This window comes from Fukomys damarensis, unplaced genomic scaffold, assembly GCF_012274545.1.
Source record: "Fukomys damarensis isolate Sample0158 unplaced genomic scaffold, DMR_v1.0_HiC HiC_scaffold_5, whole genome shotgun sequence".
NCBI classification, from domain to species: Eukaryota; Metazoa; Chordata; class Mammalia; order Rodentia; family Bathyergidae; genus Fukomys; species Fukomys damarensis.
In genome coordinates, this window is record NW_022900917.1 from 28,382,527 (window position 1) to 28,405,319 (window position 22,793).

At 34.0% G+C, this 22,793-nt stretch overlaps 1 protein-coding gene across 11 annotated transcripts in view; it reads right to left on the reverse strand.

Moving 5' to 3' along the window:
- The window catches only part of Ralyl (RALY RNA binding protein like), a 658,084-nt gene that overhangs the window by 29,433 nt on the left and 605,858 nt on the right, over positions 1-22,793 (reverse strand). For 9 of the 11 annotated variants that reach the window (XM_033760366.1, XM_010645315.2, XM_010645317.2 and 6 more), the window contains 2 exons: positions 18,970-19,083; positions 6,327-6,499 (listed from right to left, as the gene is read on the reverse strand). In XM_033760366.1, the coding sequence (XP_033616257.1) occupies positions 6,327-6,499; positions 18,970-19,083 (287 nt within the window). Of the gene's footprint in view, positions 1-6,326; positions 6,500-17,971; positions 18,030-18,969; positions 19,084-22,793 lie in introns of all 11 variants that reach the window. The other 2 variants (XM_010645313.3, XM_010645314.3) reach the window with 2 other exon arrangements.

The window sequence follows — 22,793 nt, forward strand, 5'->3', positions numbered from 1 at the left end:
CAGAATGCTTACTCTGAGTTCTTTTCAACTGGGGATTAGATTTGTAGTCCAGACCTTCCCCAATGTGAATAGAAATTCAATTAGTGGTAAACTCAGGTGACCTACTGTTTAGGTGAATGCCTTTTAAAACCCTAAAAGAGGTATTACTACTTAGTACTTGGCTTGCATACCTTAAATACACAATCCAGCTGGGTAATTGTACTGTGAATTCTTACTTGATTTGCCTGATTTTGACTGAGTGTAGTCATCAAAGGCAAAAGTCATTACAAGTATAATTCAAAAGAACTCAGATTCTCCTTAATCCATTTAAATGTATTGCTTATCTATTATAGCTTCCTTTGGGAATTGGTGGTTTAGCTTTGAAGTTTCAAACTTCAGCCTGATGAAAGTACAGATGTGAGTATAGTATAAAGATGCTAGAAATTGGATGTAAGTTAACCAAAATTTTGCTTTGAGAAACACTAGCCTTTCTGAGTCTCCACAGCACACCTGGCAACTCTGTAATGTCCTTGAGTACATAGAGAAAGCTCTCCTAAAAAAAATGGGGAGAATTCATTTGCTTTTTTAAAGTAAGAAGACACTAAGCACTTGTTTTTTTTTTTAAATAGTATTTTCTATTACAGCACAGACCACTTTTACTTAGGATTATGTGATTTTATATAAAGGAGAACAAAAGTTTTGTGCATATGAATAAAGAGAATAAAAATGCTTGAAAATAAACATTTGTTGTTACTAGTAGATCTATTTAAAAAAAAACCACTTATCTGTACATACCTATCATATAAAATAGCTAATATATTTTAGATTTCCATAAAGAGATCTGAGAACAATAAAGGATGATTTGAATATTCTTTCCTGGATGTAAACATTTGCTACTTCTTTAACTTAGAATCCTTTGAGGTAAAGTTCTAGTGTCCTTATAGCTGAAAGTCTGCATTAAGCATACAAGTCTGTGTGATTCCTCACTTGTAAACTGTATCTCCTCTGTTGTTACTATTCTTATACATGTCCTGCTTCATCTTTGTGGTCTGTGGTCTTAGTGAGTTCATATCGTTCTCCAGGGAAGAAATGTGGTTCTCTTTCTTTAGTCCCATAACACAAGTCTCAGTGCCACTCATTCACTAATCCATTAATAACTATTTGTTAGTAGATTTATTCAGAAATAAAAATATAGTCGTACTTTAACAGTATGTGCATAGCAAATCATTATAGAGAATTCAAGCTTATTTATTTATTTACTTATTGAGACAGGGTATCAATAAAATATTCTAGGCTGGCCTTGAATTTATTATGTAGGCCACACTGGCCTTGAACTCACAGAAATCCTCGTGCCTTGGCCTCTTCAGTGCTGGGATTACAGGCATGCATCACCATGCCTGGCCTGAGAATTCAATTTTAAAACCGAATTGGTGCATTTTATAGAAAAACCACATCTTTTATAAAATGGACTACTACTCAGCCATAAAGAACAAGAAACTAGAGACATTTATAGCTGTGTGGATGCACATTGATGCCGTACTCTTCAGTGAAATTAATAGGACACATATGTATAAATATTGTATAGTTTTTCTAGTGTGAAAAACTAACAGTGTAAATAAGGATCAAAATCTATAATTGATACTGTGTAATAGGAAGGAAATAAGGGAAAAGAAAAAATATGAGAAAATGAAAAAATGGAAACAAAGTTTTTGTAAATAGGGAAGGGAGGAGGAGGTGAAGAAAGGGCAGGGGTACGGGGAAAAAATGAGAACCAAGACCTGCTATGTAAAGGTACAAGATCCCAACGATGAATGTAACTGTACTGTGTACCTAAAATGTACCAGTGAACTCAATGAGGAAAAAAATAGGAAGGAAAGGTCTGAAAGAATGGGGGAAGTGGGAGGGTTAAAGGAAAGGTAAGAAGGGAGAAGAAAAAATATGAAAAAAGGAAAATAATGGAAACAAAGTCTATAAATAGGGAAGGGTGAAGGGAGGGCAGGGGAATGGGGAAAAAATAAAAACCAAGATATGTCATATAAAGGTACAATATCCCAATGATTAGTGTAACTGTATTTTATACCTAACATGTATCAATAAACTTAATTTAAAAATCTCAAATTGATGCATTAATTTTGTGCACTAATTAAATATGTACATGTAGATTACTATAGAACTGTAGATTTTAGCTCTCTGAATTATCAAGTCCAAGAATGTTTTTCATACATGTGGAAAATCAGTCATCTTTCTATAAGACCCTAAGCTACTTGAAAGAAGTCATTTTCTCACACATTTCATTCCTTGCATATATCACTTGTTTTAGGTATTTTTGCATTGCTTTGCAGCACCTGGCTCACACATACTAGGTTCCCCAATGTTAGCTGTATAGATTACTTCATGGAAGTCAACATCACTATGTGGGTTTTGAGAACCAGATGTTTGGACAGCCTGTGTTCATGTGTTCAGTTTGTTGCTGAAGAAGACATCACAGGGCATTACCTCCTACAGCTGTCCCTCCAGCTCACTTTTCTGGAAATCCTCTTGCTTCCTATCCAATTCCTGTTTTCTGACAGTTACACTCTCATTTGCCTTAAGCATCACCTGAGCTTGTGGATACTACCTCTACTTTTTTATTTCTACCACGTACTATACAGTATCATGTCACTTTCTCAAGTCTATAATGCCCTCTTTTAAGACAAAAAGAGATTTGTGATTCTATTTCCAATTTTTGAAAATTCAAGAAGATTTCTGTTGTGTGGTTTGGAAAGGAAAACAGTGGATACTAGATCAGGGAACTTTTCTTAATCACTATGAGGGACTCACTAGTTTCTATTTATATTTCAAGGATGAAATATTCAGCTCATCTAAATTCATTTTTTTCCAAGTCTTGGAACAAAATAGTATACTTAAGATTTAGTTCTTTAGCTTCCTAAGCAAGTGTAAAGGAAGAAAACCTCAGCACCCCTAGGCAGCAATAGCTCTGATCAACTACTTTATGTGCCTTTGGAGCATTATTCAAACACTGTGGTTTGGTCGTATTCCCACAGTTGCATGGGACACATGTTGCTCCTGGGATACATGCTCAACCAGAGGGAAAATAAAACAGAATGGATTTTAGAAGTTTCAAATCTAACCCTTGTAATTGGCAGGTAAGAAAGTTGCGACTCCAAGAAAGTGTCTGTTAACAGTGATTCAATCAGATTGGATACTGACAGACCTGGAACTAAACATGCTAATTCTTTTATGACAACTTGGTGACTGCCTTATTCTTTTACTTCTCATCCCATATTTGGAAGATTTCTGCCCACGTAGATGACCCATTTTCCATCCAGGCCTCTGCAATTTTGAGTTATTTATCTGCTGCTCTGATTCTTCCTCCATGACCACTTCTCATAGATGATGTCATCACCTTTATTTGTCATCCCTCTGAAATAGCTCATTAAACTCTTGGTTTTCTCTTGTTTAGCTCTCCTTTTGCTGGCCCTCACTGCATATGGAATTAGTCCTTTTGTTCCCATATATTCTCCTTCTCAGCTCCCTCCTGGGTACCCTTCGTTCTCTGCTAAGGTAGATACCTTGAGCCTTCCAGTGAACCATTCCTTTTATTAATATCTTTGTCATCCTTTTATTGTTTCTTTTGTCCTTATCTGATGAGAAACCAACTCTGAAACTGTTTGCTTTCTCCATGCTTCCACCAGAGCTGATAAAATTCACTGGAGAAAGTCCCACAGCTAGACCGATGGCTAACTTCTTAACATGAGTCTTATAATGTGGGCCCGAGACCAGCAGCATCAATATGATTTGGGAACTTAAAAATGCAATTCTTAGTCTCTCTTTAGCATATGGAACCATAATGAATGTCAGAATGAAAAACAATAAGTAATCAGTTTTAACTATTACTCAGGTAAGCCTTGTAGACTAGTTTGCAAAATAGTATTTTATTAATTACTAAAACATAACATCGATGACTACCCACGCTATCAATTTTTACACATTTTCCAAATTAGTAATTTGTATGTTTTCCATATTTGTTTTTTAAATCCTTTCCAGCCTCTCCAAATCAATGATTCTTCACATCGATTCTCACTCTCCAGGGGTTATCACCAACTATTGTGGTTTTAACTTGACCTTTCTCAAACATCTGCCACTAAATTATACTTATAGTAGTTGCGGTGAAAGACTCTGAATGTCTAAGGCAACTCTATATCACTCCATTTTAATTTTCTTTCCATTTAGTACTGGGACTTTATCTCTTTCTCTTTACTAAGTTCTCTCTCTGCTACCATCTTTCACCAAACACTATCAAAATTTACATTCCTACCCTTGGGAATTTTGATTCTAAGTGTCACGAAAAGCCCTGTAGAGTTTTAGGTAAGGGAAGGGCATTCATTATCTCATATATACTTTATGAAGATTTTTCTCCTTCTGTACAAATTGGGTTGCTTGCAGCAAGAAGCTGAGCAAGAAAACTAAGTTCAAAGTTATTGAAGAGTTCAACAAGAAAAAATGGGAGCTTAGCCTAGAATTTTGCAGGGGAGTTGTAACTGTCTTTTAGCTATGATTTGGAGATAGAATTAACAGGGAGCAAAGGTTGAAAATATTCTTAGTCTCTTGGGTTTAACAACTAGATGCTGATTCTATTTACCAGAATGAGGAAGACTGGGAAAGGATAAGCTAGCTGGAAATAAAATAAAATAAACAAGAATGTTTCCAGACATGCAGTTTCAATTGTCTTTTGGAGGTACATGTGGCAATAGGTAGCTGAGTATTAGATTCCTGAGTTCCAGGAATAGATTAGGAAATAGAAATGCAGATTTAGAAATTTTTGACCTATAGATAACATTAAAATAGGTAACATTTCTCTGATACACGAGAAAGTCATCTTGAGAAAGTGCATAGAAAGAGAATGTGGACTACAACAAAGCCCCAAGCCATGCCAATGTTTAGTTGCAGTATGGAGGGAATATTTCCAGCACCAAAAAATAAAGAATGGGCAACTGATGAGTCAAGAGATTCTATCAGAAAGAGGAAGAGTTCTGCTGAGAAGCAAATTAACATAAGAACAGGCTGGTGATTATTAGAGGCAGGCAGCAGGACCACTGAGCCAAATCCCCAGCCCTATTATTAGAATTAGTAAAATAAACTCCCCTGGAAAGCCAGTCACAATGGATTGGTGAAACAGAAGACAGATTAGAGTGAAAGGAGACAATCATGTGTTTTAATTTATGCTCTGTTTGTTTGTCTTTAATCCTAGTTCTTTTCCAATAGATTCCTGATATCAGTATACTGTAGCTCTAAAAACTTGTACTCAAGTCTGTCAAATTGAAGAATTTTGTAGAGATGGGTGTATATTGAAAGCTCATAATTGAAAAATTTAAATAAACGTGCCATGAAAGTTAAACAGAGCAGGAATGTTAAGTTCTGTAAAATTAAGCTATCTTTCAAAGTATTGGTAAATTTGTTATCATCCCCAAACAATGACAATGACAATCACCACAAAAAATTACTTAAGTAACAACAGGTATTGAAACAAACTGGAATCTGATATAATCTGAGGTAATCCAAGTTTACTCTAACCTGTCCATATTAAATGAACACACACACACACACACACACACACACACACACATACACACATACGGACTTGTCCTTGACCCATTTCTATTAATCAAATCCTTTGAGATAGTACATTTAATTTCATGGTTGATAAAATATGAGAAATAGCCTCATCAGCATGTATTTATCTAGTCCTGGGGTGGTTATTCAGGAAACCATGTCTGGAAATGAGTGGTACAGTAGGAACATTGGGAAATTCAAACATATAACGAATCAGGCTAAATTTTCCAACCACAACAAGCACTGTAGGCACTAAAAATGGTAGCTGACCACACACCAATGGATCATCTTACTTAGCAGGCTATAGAAAGAACTGTGGCCTACACCGCTAGTACAAATAATTACTATCAGAGAGTGAAACCCTTAGGAGAAAGCCATGTATCTTCCAGAAAATGGTCTTTTGTCACCAGCATGTTTTATGTGGGTTGAACAAATGCAAGATTCTTTTCATTATAGAGCACGTGTGAAAGAAAGTCTTTCATTTAGAACTCTAGGTATATGTAATCTCATGTATAGTATTTCTGTTTCTCATTCATTGGCATTCATATTTTAAATTAGCAAAATGTATTGAGCACTTATTATGTGCAAAGCACTATATTGATGTCTCCTTAAATATATGTATAAAAGAAAAAAATAAGCCCCAAATGATTTAGTCTTCATTTTAGAGTGAATGTGTTGCTGCATGCTAATGCTGTTACCCAGTGGACTGTGGACACCAAACATTTAGTTCCTACCAGCTCATGACCCCCATCTTCATCGAAGTCCTCCTCTATCCCATCAGTCATCTCTTCTCCATCCGCATCTTGCCCTCCTTCAGCAGGCTCCTCTGTAGAGTGATCTGCATTCTCTGACACACATTCATCTTGAATCAGCTCTATACTCTCTTCCAATTGCTTCTTCTGAGCTTCTAGGGGGGAAAAAGCAAATGACTACTACCTTGGGTTGCTCACGAGTCACTTGGATAAACCATGAAACAACAGTCCATGAATGGATAAACTCTGGGTACTGATAAAGACATGTAAAAGATAAGGTAAAATGTTTTTATTTGAATTGATTTAATCATGTATCTGTGAAGATCTACATGTAAATATATCATTTTAAGTGGAATTAGCAAAAATAAATCCAGATGGTAATAGTAAATAAATAATGATTTACATATGAAGACTGATCTTTCTTGATATTTTATATGTAGTTCTTTCAGGATATTCTCTCAAAGGAAAATGGATAAAAAACAGAGGGTAAAAGTAATATGTAGCAAAAATTGTTGATGTAAGGAAAGGAGATGGAGAAATTGCATTGACAAGTTCCAAACTAAGTGAAAAAAATCTCACTGAGAAAGAGGTACAAAATAGATATATTGTCTTTCAGATGATAAAAGGACAATCCTTTAAAATTGTGAAGTTTACATTGTGTTGGCAGATGTGTTTAACTGCCATGGTTAAGAAGATAAATCCTGGTTCAGGCAATCTGCACTTAGTTGTGATGCTGTGCAAAGCTGAAATAAATTACCTTCCTGTGCCTCAGTTTTCTCTTTTGTGCAATGAGAAAACTGCCTCAACCTTCAGATTTGGAGCCAATACTCAAAGAGACTTGCAAATAATAAGTGCTCAACAACTGAAGCTACATTCTACATTTTCAGGATATCCTCTGTCAGAATCTATGTGTTGCATTTACAGAAATTCACCCAAATGAAAATTATGCAGATGGAATAGGAAATATTATTTTTTATTGAGTTTATTGGTACATTTTAGATATAAAGAAGATGTGGTTTTTCTATTAAATGGAATATTACTCAGCCATAAAGAATGAGAAATTAGGAATTATTTTTCCTAGTTGTTTTGTTGGTTTTCAACTCCTGTGAAAGGATCAAGGAAGATTGGATACTTAATAAATGAGAGATCATCTTATGTTTCTCTTTCTTTGACTCATTCCCATGTGTTTATATCTATCTTGAAAGCTGGGTTGTTTTGTCAGGATATCATTTTAAAAGATGCTACATTTTGAGTTTACTTATTGATATTTTATGACAATAAAGATAGTTTATTGAGCCCAAAGAATCTGGGATAGTCTCATTTTTTTTTAATAATGTGACTTAAAAGGAAAACAAGTATCAATACAATACACCTTGATCAGCATAAAACCTCAAACATAACTAATATGTAGATCAACAACTCTGACAAAAATGTAGTGTATAAATTAGAAGATAGCCTTTCCTGTAAGTTATTTGAAATCATAAAAATCATTACTTCTATAAATAACTGTATTTATTGATGCTTATATTATTAAGTATTCAAATAATAAAATTTCCTGAAAATAAAGCAGTAGGATGGGGTGTGGTTGTCCTTGCCATTAGGAGACAGAATTCTAGCCCTAAATTGATCATTCACCTTTAGAACTACAAACATTAGGTTTGAAACTGTTTTTGCCACAAGTCATTAAGCACATTAAGTCATTCTTTTCTCATCTACATGAAAATATTCATCATAATACCTATATCTGAAGTTTGCTATGAGGATTTGCAAAGCTTATATTTGGGAAATATTTTATGAACTATGCTGGACTGCATAAATGTGTACTAGAATTCAATGGAAATACGTTAATGTCATAACAATAACAAGTACAAGCACAGAACGGGAGGTCTCTGTAGGGACTGATCTCCAAAAAAACTTGTGGAGATGAGGCCCTATTTCAGAAGAGGAAAGAATTGGTTGATTTAGTGAAGGTTAAAACTAACTACTGTGGATATCTTAAAATAATCAAACTTTGTTGTCTTTTGCTTTAGGGAAGAAGTCATTTAAGTCACACGTATAAACTCGAACTGGGTATGTCCTTGGGTGTTTTTCTATCATTTTACCAGCTTCATATTTCTCCTTATAACAGCAAAGCTCATGTGAAGAAGCAAATCCTGATTTTAAAGCTATATTTTTGTCTTCATACACATGTGCAAGTGTGCTGATAGCAGCATGTGTGGCTGCGTACATTCCTCCCCTTTCTCTGATATCAATGTAATTTTACACAGAAAGTCCAATGAAGTGGAAATTGTACAATTTAATCAAGATGATTTTCTTTTGTAAACTAAAAAGAACAATATTATTCAGTCATCAAGAAACATTGTAGGGCTGGGGATTTAGGTCAGCAGTTTGGTAGTCTGCCTTGCAAGCGCAAGGACCCGAGTTCAATCCCTGGAACCAAAAAAAAAAAAACAAACAAAAAAAACGAATCATTGTGATGTGCTCTGGACTCCTCACCAAATACCCTACAGTATATGTAAGGTATTAGAAAGGATATAATTCATTGGATCCAAATTTCTGTTAATTTCTAGTATTGCTAACTATTATTATTCTAGTTTTCTTTTCTAAAAGGAAGCAAAACTGTAATATCTTCAGAGATTTAGTACATCCTCAAATGAGAAAAAATGTTATGTGTGTGTTTTTAGACTGCAAAGATCATCCATACATATTAATTATAATATTTTAATATTATAATTATTATAATATAATCAAATTAGTTATTGAGTTGAATCTGAGTTAATTACTTGATTATAATGGACAAAGTGTGTATGTCAAAGTAATTCACCATTTCTGATCCCTAAGAATACATTTTAAGGATAATTTTGGATTTTGGCTTTGACTTTGCCTCTTTATTTTTAGGTAGATATATTAAGTCAGTCCCCTTTTTTGTATTAACATACAACATGCATGACATTTTTTGATAATATATTTCAAATGCAGTAGCATTATTAATAGAGTTCATTTCCAAGCAAACACCTTCTAACTTATACTCATTTCTTCACTTTTTCATTAACTTGAAAGTTAAATGCTTGGAAGACATTATCTAGGCTTAGAAAAAAAATCTTTAATTATAATGGTAATTGATTTTCAGGACTTTTACCAAAATACAATCAGCCCAAACTTCAGCACTATGTAGTCAGCATAGACATTTGTCAATGTCTCAGTACAAAATGTTGTAGCCACTAAACAATGATAGATTCCATGAATAAAATCACACATGAAAGCACATCTTCTTTATAAAAATGTTGCTGTATAGTTTAAAAAGTAGATTTGACCCAATAATTGTCTTACTGATATAAAGAAACAAAGTGATTTGTTCCATTTTTATGAATAATTATCTAAGTTTTCCTCTTATAAAATGAGTAACATTATCTAGTTTATTCTAAACGTTGTAATATTCTTTTCCTACTTATAATTTTTACTTTTTATTGTGTGTGTGAATGCACGAGTAGGTTTTTTTTTTTGTGTGTGTGTGTGTGTGTGTATGTGCGTGCATGTGTACATTTATGTTTGGTATCAGAGTTTCTTTGGGGTATATATATTTCTGTTCATCTTGTATCCATCTTAGCTAACCCACACCATTGCACAAATTAAGTGTTTTCTAATATATTCATGAGCTGTGTAGAACCAAATAATGAAAGTACATGTTTGAGTGTCACGTTCTTTCAATACAGTGACAGGTGAATTTGGCACCACGGTAGCAGAAAGTATGCATTCAAAGAAAAGTTGAAAGAAACATTCTTGCCACTTTTTACACAATAGCCCCTCATCATGAAGTCAAGTGAAATGTGGGGTCTGAAGTATTTTTGGAGGAAAATCATTCATGTTTATATACTGATAAATTGTCAAGAGAAAAATAAAACGTGAAGTCTTCAAGCGCTCATGGAGAATGCTTGACTTTGATCACTGGCGTCCTTTGGAGTCTTTGTGGGTTTCTTTAAGTCAAAGTGATGAATGACCATAGTATTTTGTTGTGAGCAGAGACGTCAGCTAGTATTTGATGTTTTTTTTGGAAACAGTGGAATAGAATTCCAAAAATCAGTGGTTTATACCTAATTTACAATTCTACTATTAAATTATGGGTTTTGGCAGAATAAAAGGTTTATGACAGATACAAATTAGTAAGTGCTTAGTAAGTGTTAATGCTTAGTAAGTATTTAACATTTATTAAATTCAGTCCTTGAAACATGTGGGAGCATCATCTTGTTTATCACTTCGCACACAGGAAAACTGAGCCTTAAATAAGTTAAGTAAGGTGCCCCTGGTCAGGTAATAATAGGTACTAGAGCTAGAGTTCCACTTGAAATGTATCTGACTGCATAGCTGGGCTGTTTTATAATATATCTCAAGAAAAATAAGTCTTATTTGACATCACAGGAGAAAGCTTTAAGTTTCTTCAAAAAGCAGACAATCTTCAAGTTTAAGAATGCAAAAGTTTATTTAGTTAGAGGCACATGTTTTAGTGAAACAATGACTACTAAAGGAAAAGATGTGGAAATAAATGATATTAAAATGTAAAATGCCTAAAGCTTTAAAAGGCCATAAAAGAAAAGAATTTGATATTAAATTTCAATTCTCATATTCAAATATTTTTCTGAACATGACATTTCTACTTCAAAAGAGTTGTTGGGATTTGTTTTCAAAGCATTTGTATTAAACTGAGTTTGCTGCACAGTGATTATCATTAATACAGCTCTGAAAATTGGTTGAGTTGGCAATTAAGTTTTTTGACATGCTGGTTTAATTGCTAGATAATTACTAGCTGAATTGTACTTAGCAGATGGTTGGAAATAGTGTTGATATAAAAACAGTCCCCTTATTTATTGCAGCCAAGTTAATATCCTGGAATCACTGTTTTTGCCTATCAGTGAGAACTGTATTTTTAAAATATTGCCCATTACAACACCTGTATGCAATATGAATTTAATTCAATGATTCCAAACAATATCACCTAAAACATGCAATTTATTATGGATAATATTTTGAACAATCACAGAAATGAATTTCAGGAAAATTACATAGGAAGAATTATTTTTAGATTAAGATATCAATTACGTAAGAACATCCTTGGAGGAAATAACCTCAAAACTATTCACGTGAAGTAGTCTGAGTTGTTGAATTGACCACAAATTCAATATAAATCATTATAAAATTACTGCGATACTATGTTTATTTAAATTTCACAATAATTTTGAGAAAAATATCACTGCTCCTACTTTATACATTTTATAAGTACTCTTCCAAATTTCATGCAATCAGTATTCTGCCTAAGTCTCAGTGAGATGTGAACCTAGTTCTATTTAATTTCTCTCTGCCCTTATATGTTTTAGTAATGTAAATCTACTTATTATAAGAAAGATTAATTGGAAAGGAAACAAGACATGGAGAGACAAGTTACAAAGGCAATATTTAGGGGAATGAAAATGCCCCAATTGCATTGTGATGGTGGTCACATTACTAAGCAAAATTATTGTCATTGAATTATATCCTTGAAATCAGTAAATTTATTCTATGTGAGATATATCTCAGTAAAGTTATCACAAATATTATGTAAGTGCAACAGAGCATGTGAGAGATGATGAAAGTTTGGGTACTGTCACTGGTGTTGGGAAAACAGAGGAAAAGGTGAAATGAAAAGATGTGAAAAGTACGATTTGGAAACCCTGACTACAGTTGAAATAGAAGATAATGCTGAAGCTGGCCATGTATATATATATATATGTATATATATTTTTTTGTTTTGTTCTGTTTTTTGTACCAGAGATTGAACTCAGGTCCTTGCACTTGCGAGGCAGGAGGCAGAACCACTGAGCTAAATCCCCAGCCCAAAGCTGGCAATTTTATTGACAAGTTTCATAGAAGAGTGATGTAAGAGAGGCAGGACACAGAGAGAAGAGCATATTTAAATGAGACAGAGCTCAATTTTTAAAAATCTAATTGACTTATTATTACTAAGGTGGCTTTAATGTTACCCTCTGCTTGACTAAACTTAGGTCCCAGAACTCCTACTTTTTATAATATGTACTTTACAAAACTTGTACTTGCAAATTCTTTTTTTTTTCTTTTTATTTGGGATGTATATCTTTTACAACCCAGGAATGTTCTTCTTAAGACCTAGGAGTCACCCCTTTGACATATAACTACCAAGAAACATAGAGCCTATAGTGCTTAGGTTCCATAGAGAATGGGAGTCTAACTTTGTTAAAAGCCAGTTAGCAAACACAACTTGCCTAACCACATGGTTCACTGTCCCCTTTATGTCCTCTAGTCCTTTTCCATTAGTTTACTTAGTTTTTAAAAATTTTTGTCTTTTTATTTCAGTAGAGCTCTGTCTCCATCTCCTGTTGTAATGGTCTTGAATAAAGTCTTCCTCGCTGTTTTAAGTAAGTGTCAAGGGCAATTCTGCTTTTACAGGTAAATGAGGGATAAATACAGGGAGCTCTCCATTAATCAGTTGGAATTTTTATCCAGTTGCAAAAGACATGCAAAGAAAAGATTCCATCTTTTCTCCCTTAAACTTAGTCTCTTTAAAAAATTCTTAATATGATAGCCAAGTATTTCACAAGGCTTGTGTTGACAAAAAGCAGTCTCTTGTTTGTAACTACTCACCATTTCCAGCTCCTTAAGTGATTTGCGTTCATTTAATTGATTCTTTTACATCTATATGCTTCTATCTTTAAATAACATGCATAGATTTGTACTTCTTGTTCCGTTTTGTTCATTTTCTATTGATATTCTTAGAAAGCAGTGGAGTTAGTTCTTGGTCATATAATCCCCACTTACTTTCCATTACTCTAAAGAGTAAAGTAAACTGGAATAAATCAATTTAGTTTTTACATAATTTTAACTATGTAATTCTTTGCACAGTAAAGCTGTGAGTATGCAATGAGTAAGTTTTCTTTGTTCAACAATAATGTTTTCTTTAGAGTTAAAAATTGCCTTAGGTTTAAAAAAGTTTGATAATTTTCTACGTGCTTAAGTAGATTTATCCCTCCCTCACTAAGATATATAAATCTCTTCTCACCAATTCACATTCCCATGTAGTAGTTATGTAGTAGTTATTCTACCAATTCCCTTACCTTTTTTTTTTTGTACCGGGGATCGAACTCAGGTTCTTGCACTTGCGAGGCAGGCCACCTAACCCCTGAGCTAAATCCCCGGCCCATCAATTCCCTTATCTTAAAAGAGACTCTTGCAAAGTTTATGTGCAGTGCTGGTCTCTCTTTCCTGGTCTCCTGCACAGCTCATTTCCTAGGATCTCTTTCGTCTTCATCCTGAGGATTTCTTATGCCCTTGCTTTCGGATTCCCTCCTTAAGGAAAGCTTCATTTTGTCCTTTCTTGGTTACCCTCCCTGTTCTGATGAAGCGCCTTTCCCACTACTTTTCAGAGAAAGGGTGTGTTATGGTTAATATCAAAATGTCCCCAAGTCTGATGTGTTTGGAGGGTGACTGGATCTTGGAGGTGCTCTATTCATCAGTGCATTAGGTCATTAATGAATTCATAGCTGCTTGTTGGTTAGGAGGTGGGGGGTTAGGGGCAGGTCTGGGACTGTGACCCAGCAGCATGTGTTCTTGTTTCCCTCTCCTGCCTCTCTTTCTTTTTCCTGACTACTATGCAATGAGCAGCTGTCCTCTACCCCGCCCTTCCCCTATGTATTTCTGCCTTAGAGCCAGTCAGTTTTGGATTGAACCCACTGGAGATAACAAAATAAACTTCTCCTTTAAATTGAGGGCACCAGGTATTTTGTCCTAGTGATGGGAAAATGAGCAATACTGGGTGTCTTAAAATAATGAATTGGGAGCCTTTAGGCTGAGCCAACTCCTGCACCTTGGGGTCCTAAGTAATAATATGTAAGCCAAAACCCAAGTCAAAGAGAATGAACATGGACTAGTAAACAGCAGGAGGACTGCTTTGAGTTCAAGGGCACATAGATTAAATAATTATATAACTACACACACACACACACACACACACACACATGCACGCATATAGTCTGCCCTCACTTTTTTTTTTTTTTTTTGATACCAGGGATTGAACTTGGGACCTTGCCCTTGCAAGGCAGGCAGCAGCACCACTGAGCTAAATCCCCGGCCCCTATCCTCATGTTTAATAGTTTGAGTACCATGTATAGAATCTTAGGTTGTAAATAATCTTCTGTAAGAATTATTAGGACATGTTTTTGTTATGTTGTAGCTTTCAGTGTGACTGCTGAGAAGCTCTATGCTATGGTTTTCTGATTCTCATTTCTTTATGTAAAACTATCCTTTCTGTCTTTTCCTGGGTGTTTAGAGGATCTCACAATATCACAATGACATGTTGTGATGTGCATTTATTTTCATTCCCTATTTCAAGCAATTGGTAAATCTTTTCAATCTAATTAACTACTTTCATTTTTTTTCTAAAAGACATTTTTGATCAGATACTCTCTCATTCTTTCTGGATCCCTACTATTCCAATATTCATCCTGTAATTTTCGTAGCCTTCCCTTCCTATTTTCCATTGTCTATTTCTGTGTTCTTTTTGCTTAAGGAATTTTTATTTTTATTTAAACCCCATCATTGCAGTAATGCAGATTAAGGAGCAAACGGAGCTCAATCTCATGTGTTTACTCCATTATCTGTAACTAGAAGCATCACTAATTGACTCCAAAGTAGCAGTGAAAGCTACAAGGTATTCAGGACAGAAGCGGTAGTCACATCATAGGTTGCAGGCATCAGATCCTAACTGAAGCAACATTTTCCATTCTAAGTATGGCAATCCATGTTTGTCCAAATACAGACTGACCAGAAAAGAGAGATAACAATGGCTCAAGATACAAAACCAACTTACAAAAAAAGCAGTTCAAGGACTTATTCATATTCCTTTAGACAAAGAAATGCACTGACCAAAATGTGAATGCAGTTGAAGGCAAATGTCTATGGACTAATGCTGACTAACTGTTCAAAGTTTATGGAGAGGTGGAAATATTCTAGTTCTTCTTGAATATTGCATTGATGGTTAAATTCTCAAGAAAGTAAAAATTAAGCTTGGTTTTAGAAGACGTACAAAGAGTAAAGGAACCAAGTGAAAACAAAACACATTTGGGGTCAGTGTAAGGAGAACCTGTCAAAGCACTGATGTGAACAGGGACAAAGTAAACAACATAAATATGTGATCTAGCTGGATAAAGGTGTTAATTGAAAATGCATGCCTTTTAGAGTAAGTAACAATATTGAAAAATTAAATTTTCGCAAGGAGTCATATATTTTGATATTTATTTGTAATGCTGTAAGTTTTTGAATTTTAATTGAATTTTATAAGTGGTTTATGCCATTTTAAAATATATGAGTAGGGTGAATTTGTCTTGTATTTGTTCTGTTTGTAACCTCTCTAAGGCTTAGCTCTAACACTCCAAAGTCAACTCCAAAATTAGAATTGTCCAAGTGAGAATGGCTATTCATTTATCATAAATGCCACTGAGAAAAAATTGAACTAATGTCTAATTGCCCTCTTATTCTTCTAGAGTCTCTACTTCAAATTTCATTTAAAAACATACAGTTACCTTTAGAGTAACTGTGCAGTCATTGTGATACCCATTCTTTTTTTTTCTCACACAGTTCACCCTTTCCATCCATTTAACATCATAGTGTAAGCCCTATAAGTTGTGCTATGCGTATGTGGCAATTTATATGTGGCTCTTTTAAAAGAACTGCCTAGGAATGAGACACAATTGTAGGCTAAAATGATATTATTTGTTGTTTTCTATAGTATACATAGTCTCTATATATCCAAATAAATTGCTTGGTGGAATGCCACTAATCTAAATTTAAATGGTAAAGTTTACATTTGAAGCCATAATCATTCTGGCTTTTATATTTGAGGATCTAGAGATTTGCTAAATGACTGGTGCATGGTATCTGGTGTTGTGCAGAACAATTAGGGCAGTAAAGATGTGATCTTGATCTTAGGAAATTTACAATCTCAAATGAAGACACAGGACAACACACAAACATCTATTAGAAGTAATTAAAGTTATAGAGAATCCAAATCAATGTAATCATAGTCCATTGTTATCATCTCTGAGAGCTTTGGAGTTTACTTCAAAGAAAAAAAAAAACCCACAACAACAACATGGAACTCGAATTCATGACAAACTTCATGTTCTTTGGCATTTTGTTCCTAGTCCCTTGTCTCCTTCCTAACACTATTTTTATGTTGAAAACTTTTATTATCAAATGGCTAATAGTAAAACAGAAATGAAAGATATGTAAAAAAGCAATAGTTATGAGCAAATGCTAGCTACCAAATATTAAGTTTAGTAATTAGTAATTAAGCATTGAAATGAGTGCTCCCTTAAATTTAATAAGGAGGCTTCATTTTCTTAGTGAATTTTAATGCATTTCATTTCATTTTCTATAAAGTAGTGTTAACTCTTTCCATGCAACCTTGATTTAGTTTCATAAAGAAAATATGGAAAAATATAGAAGATGATTATATTATCTCTATAAATATACATACTATTCAGGAGAAAATCATCAAGAGAATATAAAATAATATCACTAGGAGAATATTACATACATTCATTTTCTTTATAGCTTGTTGGAATAAGAAAAACATGAGCATTGAAGGACTAATCCTATCGTCTCAAAAACCACTGTCTCACGACTGAGAAAGCTTGAACATGCAAAAGTAAGATGACAGGTTTCATAAAAAGAAAATTAAGGCTTGAGTTTTAATGTTACATTTATAGATGGTCTTCCAAGAAGATTTGTGGAAGGTATATTCATTGCAGGAAACTGGAAGGTATAATATGTTGGAATAAGGATCACATTTTTCTCTTTGAGGTGATTTATATTTAAATGAGTTCTCCATAATCCTTTAAACTGAAGTGCAAATTGGTTATCAAAGTCTTTTGCTGTAAGGGTTGTTTTACATAATGATGAATTTCACAGAAGTTCCTCAAAAAGAAATATTGATTTAGGCAACATCCCAGGATATTTCAGTTATAGCAACACTTTAGATTAATGTCATAGACTACATATAAAAACTTTCTAAAAATGTAAATTTTTTACAAAGAAGTGTAGGCAGAAATCTTTTCTCAGTGAAAAATACATTGTCATAGAAAATTTAATAGAAACAATCCCATTTAACCTATCACTTCTCTGTGACCATGGTACATAAATTACATATGCTAATTGATTTTTTTGCCACAATGTGAGTTAACCGTTAGGATTCCTCACTTCGTAAATGAGAAAATTGAAATTAAGTAGGTGATGAGTGAGAGTTTGAATCAAATTTTATTTCTCTCATCTATTATGCTGTTTCATCACTTCACATCTGACTTCCTGTCCTTGAGCATTGTAAGGCTTACCACCAGAGGTAAGATCTGGTCCTCGCCCCAGCAATAAGAGTCAACAAACATGCAGACTCCTGTGTGTTATAGTTTAAGGTCCTTAGGTTCCAACTAGTTACCACCAGTTGGGTGTTACCTAGGAAGACTTACTTCAGTGAAATACTGGGACTAGACCACTGGGAAAATCTGAGATAGAGGCTATCAACTAGAAAGGACACTGAATTGGGCAAAAAGGGTTTGAGATGCAGGACTCACCAATTAGATATTGACTATAGATCAATTTATTGACCTTCATGAACCTTTGTGTTCTCTTCTACAAAAGAAGAAGGGTGGATTTATTAGTAGCTTTCAAAATTGCATTGTTCATTTGTTTGTTTTTCAAGAAATGAAATTCTTTCAGTAAGTTACAGCTTATGTGGAATCCCAATATATTAGATAGATTCAGGTGAACTATACCGGTTGGAGTAAGGGCTGGGTTTGGAGGAGGTATGAGTTAGTCTACAAACTGTCTCCTTTTCAACCCCATCTCCTCTCCAGGAAGGTCTGTGATGCATCCAATTTCCTTGTGGAACACAAGGATCAAACTGTAGGCTAGCTTTGTGTTCACCCCAGTTCTCATATTCTATGCCTTTAAAAACGTATAGCTACATGAAAATTGTGTTAGAATTGTGGTAGAATGCAGCTAGGGTCAATGCCTGTAATTCACAGGACAAAAGCCATTCGCTAAGTTGTAAAGTCAAACAATTTGGCCTTTGGGTGGCCAGGAGCTGCTGGTGCTGAGGTTCCTAAATTGGGAACTGAAGTGTTTAAGGGTGAAAGCAGTGGCAGGAGTTGAGCTTTATAATAATGCTTTTTGAAGATTGTTCAAATTTTGCTGTAGTTAATTTGATGAAATATGAATATCATTTTAGCCTGATAACCTTATCCCATTAACTGGCTTAATTATCTTCAAGGTTATTTCATACTGAAATATAAACTTTCAATTATGATTTCACTATTACTAATTATTCCATCAAAATACTTTTCCTCTTTTAGGTTGGTTCATACTCTGTAAATCTTAGAAAAGTTGGTTCATACTCTGTAAAAATACAGAATCATATTCCATATTTTCATTCTGTGCCTTCCAGGTTTGTTTGTCTGTATTAAACTCTCAGAACACTGCCTATGTCTCCCTGGCCTGCAGCTTCTGTGACTGATGATGCTTCACTTGTTTAATTCTAACCTGTTTTTGGCCACAGATTCTCTCCACTTACCTGCCTCTGCCTTCTGCTGCTTTTCAATCTTCTCCAGACGTCCTAGCAAGGAGTCAATTTTAGTTTTGATCTGAGTTAATTCTTTCTTGATTGTCTGTAACTCATCTGATTTCACTGAAGGGAAAGAAAATAGAACATCAAATGTACCATACCTCAAGACCCTCCATGCATTTTTTTTTAAGACTGTGTCAAATTTCACAGAATACTTTTCAATTTTATCAGCTTCTTTTCATTTATAGTGATCATGAAACAGTGGGTGATTTTGCCAATTATAAATGTACATTATTAGTTCCATGAACATTTTATATTAAATCTCTTAACTGAAGGTTAAGCAACAAGATAATTAGTTTAGAAATATTCTATGAAACAACTAAATGACGCCAAATTCAGTTTTTGCAAACAGTAGAATAAATATGGTATCCACAATGGATTCAGATTAATAAATGATTAAATTATGACTGGTATATGTTTATACTGATCTCAATTTAGATATTCCCCAGCAATTTCTTGAATTAATTTGAAGCACTCTGCGATAATAATTTATTTCAGCAGTCATTGATATTCTTAATCTAGCTTTTTGGTGATTGATTGAGATCAGGATATAACATTTATTTTCTAAAGAAAATGTCTTAGATGTTAGAAAATTATTTTCAACCCTAACTTGTTATTTCTCCTCCTCTTTCTAAAAAAATAAAACAAAGGGTAGTGCATACCTCTCAGTAATCCCTGGGGTTCATTGAAAAAGATGACCACTGAGATTTTCACTCATATTTTCTACACTTGTGGTTACCATTCTAGATCTTCAGTGTTTAGTTTCAAACAAAGAAAATGGCAATAATCTTTTTTTGGGGGTCAAGTGTAGTTGTTAGAAACAACAAACATCCTTTAGTAAGCATAATTATTTCATAATTTTAAAGAAAAGACTTCAGAAAACAGTAGTTTCATATTTAAAGGAAAAGTATTCATATAAGTAATTATTAATAATATAGTTAATTTATGAAAGATTCACTGCATTGTCTTTTCTGAGAACTACTGGCAATTCCGTCTTAATTCAACAACAGAGATGAAGCCCTTAAAGCTATCACTGCAGAGCAGCTCAACCTGTCTCTGAGGTGTCCTTCAGGGGCTTTTAGGATTCCACGCTCAGCAGAGAGCTGTTCTTCCAGATCTGAGGCACATAGCTTGATTACATCCTATTTCTCTTTTTGGTCGCTGTCCTTCAAGCTTACAATGATCTTAGCTTAGATATTCTGTGAAAATTCCTCACGGAACTTAATTGTTTATCCTTTAGGAACTTTTGAAAAAATAACAAACAACAAAATGGAATAAAGATATTTATCGATTAAGATATGTGAAATAACATTTACAATATATATATAAATGCATCATACAATTAAATTACAAAGGAAGAATATTTTTTCCAATAAAAAAGAGAAAACATTTTTCATTATAACATTACATATTTTTTAAAAGGCAGAGTTTTACTTATGATGCAAAATAACTTACAAAATGAAACAATACAAAAAAAGACCCCTTCAGAATATTCCTCTTGTGAAATACCAAACAAGTAGAGAACAATTTAAGAGAAAGAATCATGTCAATTATTTCAAAGACATCAAAGTAGCAGTGTTGAATTGTAGCTAAATTTGAAAAACATCATCTGTCACAATCACAAATTGATTCTGCTGTGAAGAACGATACTCATTTCCTTTGAAGGAAGCACATCATGTAGTTTTACTTAAACCTATCAAATTTAATAGAAAAATCTTTCATCTTACAACAGATTCCTATAGAAAATCTTTCATTTTATAACAGATTTCTAGGTAGGAAAATAAAATTGTGGCTGGAAACTAATAGGATATATTTTTTTAGTGTGGGGGGGCCACTCTTTAACATAGGAATGCAGTTGACTAATTTAAATTTTTTTATTTGTTTCAATAGAAAAACATAAGCCAATTAATTGTCAATATAACACATTATGTGAACTACATTAGAAAAGAAGTAGAAATCTGGACTCAGTAGGACTTTGTAACTGAGGTTTAGACTCATGCCTAGCTCTGTAGTGTTACTATTTTTTTTTTAAAAAGACAGATTATCATACAATCTGAGTTTAATAAGTTAATGTACTTCAAGATTCAACACAACAAGGACAGCTGGGAGAGGCTCTGTTAGTTTTTTTCCTAATACATACCAGAAAAGGTAGAAATGAATTTGTAGCCTTGTATAGTTTATGTGACTTCTCCCTTAGAAGAGAGAACAACAGATGCTCATCAAGGTTCTATTAGCAGCCTTAAAAAACAGATTTGAGGCTACTCCACACTAATTGTGAGAGTCTTTTACATACAGCATTTTATCTTTTTTTTTTTTTTTTTTTTGGTACCGGGGATCAAACTCAGGTCGCTGTGTTTGTGAAGCAGGTGGTGGAACTACTGAGCTAAATCCCCAGCCCCATACAGCATTTTAACATCTCAGAGATGTCCTTGGAAGAAAGCCTGACCTCAATCAGGGGCAGCTGGTTGTGGTCCTCTTTCTGCTTTCTTCATTCAGCCAGACATCCATAGATGGTGTCTGCTTTTGTGCTGTTACACTAGATTCCTTGATGGTTCCTGCTCTCCTTTTTGCTTAATTTTCTAAATTACTCCCTCTCCTATTAATAATGTCTCTATTGCACAGAGATTACAATCAGAATAGATGCATATTTTACAAATACATATTTCTAAACTTCGAATTTTAATTTAGAATTTGCAGCTTTGCTTTCTTTTTTCTAAAAGTAAAAGTTCAGAATTAAGGACAGACTTAGGTCCAATGTATCACTATTTCCATAGCATTATTTTTTTTAAAAGATTCATTTTATTGGTACATTTTAGATGTTCATACTGATAACATTCATCATAGGGAATTTGTATCTGCACATGATATATCTTGATGCTTCTTTTTTTCCCCCCTCCCTTAATCCCTCTTTCCCTAATTTACAAAAGCTTTGTTTTCATTTTTTCCCTTCTGTTCTCTTTTTCTTTCTTTTCCCTTCCTTCTTTTTTGCCTCCTTCTTCCATGGATGGCTCTCTTATTTGGAGGTCTGCCTTAAGTTTCTATGGCCTCTGCACAGAGGTCTCAAAGTAGTATCTGCAAACCCTAAGTCTGTTTTCACTGAAGATTTCCAGAATATCTCCATCTTCTATTGCACAAATCAAACTCTTAAAATGGTATTTAATTTCTGCTCAATGTATAGTTTCATGAAGGTGGATATACCATCTTCCATCTGAATAAAACATATTAGTGCTTAGTCCAATAGTATATGGAACTAGATAGACTCTAGTTGATATTTCCTCCCTAGCGAGGTTGGTTCTAATCACTAAGCCTCAGTTAAGTTTCTCTATCTCTGTAATTTCTACCCTCTGTCCTAGGAATGTATCATGAGAATCTATCAAGTAATGAACATAAACTACTTATTACCATTCCCAGAACATCATCAGACCTATAAGATAATAGAAGCTGAAGTTTCTATTGTTTATTTTTAAGAAAAACTTTATTGAACTAAAAACTTGTGTATTGACCTTAAGTTATTCATACTATGTGAACATGCCCAGCCCAGGAAAAAAAAGTTTGTACTCCATTTAATTTTTTAGAAATGATATCAACAAGTTTAAGAAGATCAGATTGTGATCTAATGAAAACATTTTGTCTTCTCAGATTCCTGAAACATTTTTCAAATTTCTGACAATATCACATTTTTAAAGAAGGAATTTGAGCAGTTGTCTGCATCAGCATCTGCGAATGGAGGTGCTCTATTGTCAATTCTCTGCACCAGTCTCCTTTGTATAGAC